Source organism: Frankliniella occidentalis, unplaced genomic scaffold (assembly GCF_000697945.3).
Source record: "Frankliniella occidentalis isolate FOCC.00 unplaced genomic scaffold, Focc_3.1 Scaffold515, whole genome shotgun sequence".
Classification (NCBI taxonomy): domain Eukaryota; kingdom Metazoa; phylum Arthropoda; class Insecta; order Thysanoptera; family Thripidae; genus Frankliniella; species Frankliniella occidentalis.
In genome coordinates this window covers 90,892-93,173 of record NW_026267632.1, presented here as the reverse complement: position 1 = coordinate 93,173, position 2,282 = coordinate 90,892, and the positions used below count along the sequence as shown (strand labels likewise).

The 2,282-nt window shown below is 57.7% G+C and overlaps 1 protein-coding gene across 1 annotated transcript; it reads left to right on the top strand.

The window, feature by feature from the left end:
- Positions 1-639: 639 nt before the first annotated feature.
- Positions 640-2,232, top strand: LOC127751491 (angiotensin-converting enzyme-like; the record flags this gene model as incomplete). Its single annotated transcript, XM_052275130.1, has 3 exons — positions 640-1,036; positions 1,718-1,876; positions 2,071-2,232. Coding segments are annotated over exons 1-3 (537 nt in total), but the record flags the coding sequence as incomplete, so codon positions are not given.
- Positions 2,233-2,282: the final 50 nt, after the last annotated feature.

The following is a 2,282-nucleotide window of genomic DNA, read 5'->3' as shown; positions in this document are numbered from 1 at the left end:
TCATACGATGCGCATGGCTGACGCGACTATCCGAATGTCAAGGTTGGCTGTTAGCTCGTTTTCCAATCGCCCCCAATTTCCCATGAATTGCCATTTTTGCATCAGAGGTCGCGATAGCCTGGCGGTGCGGTGCGGGGCGGGGCGGGGCAGGCGGCGGCGCGACGGGGTGTCCACCCGTCTGCTTGTGCTTATCACGGTCAGCGCCTTTCCGCGTACGTCAAATGGGGTCCCCGTCGGTGCCCGATCGCCACTCGCATTCCCTGCCGATCTCCTCCCTACGTTTCCTCTCCAAAGCTCCACGGCTTCCACTGACTTACCACGACCGCGGTCTTGTTCTAGTCGTTACTGGAAACTAAACAGATAACAATAAAACGGACTTATCGGGGCAAATAGTCGGATCGGGTTTCCCTCTTGTTGTCACGCGGCGAGGGGAGGAAAGGGTAGTTGTTGTAGGTAGGGGATACACGTGCAGACGATAGCGGTTGTAGAGAGAGAGAGAGGGGGGGGGGGTCGGGTCGACGGAAAAATTGATGCAGTCCCTCTCTCCGGCACGAGACACGAGACGAGCCCCGAGGCCTGGCGATAAGGGAGGGCGATTGTTGAAGCTCTCGCATTCGCAGCCCACTGGGCAGACACTGGGCAGCCCACCCACCCACACGATACCCACCACGCCACGCCGCGCCGGCCGCGCCCCGCGAGTGACCAGGGTTTCCTTCTAGTTATCGAAGTGGCCGGCCTGGTGCGGCCCCCGTCTGGCCTCAGAAAGCCGCCGGCTCTTCGAGAGCGTAGAGCACACCCAGCAGCGACTCCGTCTTACAGAATGAGGGCGGTGACGATGTGCTTGGCGCTGGGAGCGCTGGCCGTGGCGCTGGCCGCGCCGCAGCAGCAGGACCAGCCCGCCAAGACGTACACCGAGGAGGACGCCAAGCAGTACCTGAACAAACTCAACGCCGAGCTGCTGCAGCACTCCAACATGGCCGCCATCGCCGAGTGGGCCTACGCGTCGAACATCACCGACGAAACGCTACAGAACAAGGTGAGTCGTGTAACGCAAATCGGCAAGGCGCCCTCGAGATGGGGAGGAGGGGTATCAACAGCCGATGCTCGTTTTAAATGTTGCCCATGCTCAAATGGCTACTTGCATCGCCACCCTAGTCGGCTCGTAATCGGCTCGTTCCAGCGATTGCAAGATGTTTATATTGATTCTTGTAACAGTGTGTACTTTGCGCAGACCAACGAAAAAATTAATAAGTCCTCCTGTACTTAATTTCAACAAGAACGTCAACAAAAGCGATGGTGGCAATTTTGCAACTGTTTGGAAAGTGTACGTGCTGTGTGTGTGTGTGTGTGTGTGTGTGTGTGTGTGTCTGTTTTTGGGAGACTCAGCAGGCTGTTTTCCTTCCCAGGACCCGCACGTCTCGACTGGAGTGGGCTCGGCCCTTGCTATCACGCGCGCTCGGCGACTTGCCCTAGCCCTCGAGAATTTAGTGAGGAAAACTATTATTTACTTTGCAGTCCGTTCGTGTTCTTCACGTGTCACAAGGGGCATACGTGCATGGCAACTTCTCATTAGTCGTTTTAGTGTTTGTTTCGGCGCTTTTTTCGTGGGGCCGCAGCCATTCCTGCCGTTCTGGGGCCTTGCCCTGGGCAACTCCATTGCTCTCTGAAGTCTGCCCGGCTCTGCTGGACTGTAACCCTCCTTTTCTCCGCTGCGCAGCTGAAGGTGGCCGCCGACACGGCGCGCTTCCAGAAGGAGGCGTGGAAGGAGACCGTCAAGTACCCCTGGACGACATACAAGGACCCCAACGTGCGCCGTCAGTTCAAGAAGCTGTCCGTGCTGGGAGCCGCCGCGCTGCCTGAGGACAAGTACGAGAAAGTGAGTAGCGCGAGGCGGCTCAGCGAGCGGCTCATCGAGCGCCTTGCGGGTAGGCAGCTCATTCGACATCTCTGCCGGGCCAGATGAACCCGTCAGACTGGCACTGGCACTGGCATTGGTCTGGCGCTGCCCGGGTGCGCTGCTAAACGCTTGGAACGTAAACGGCCTGAAACTGATGAAGCCTCTCTTTGCAGCTGGACAAGATCGTAAGCGACATGCAGAACGTATACAGCACAGCCAAGATCTGCGACTTCAAGAACCGGGAGAAATGCGACCTGAACCTGGAGCCAGGTGAGACCACATCATTTAGCTCCTCCTCGTTCCGCCCCCTCTGTTATTCTCCCCTTCTCCTTCTCTCTCTCTCTCTCTCTCTCTCTCTCTCTCTCTCTCTCTCTCTCTCTCTCTC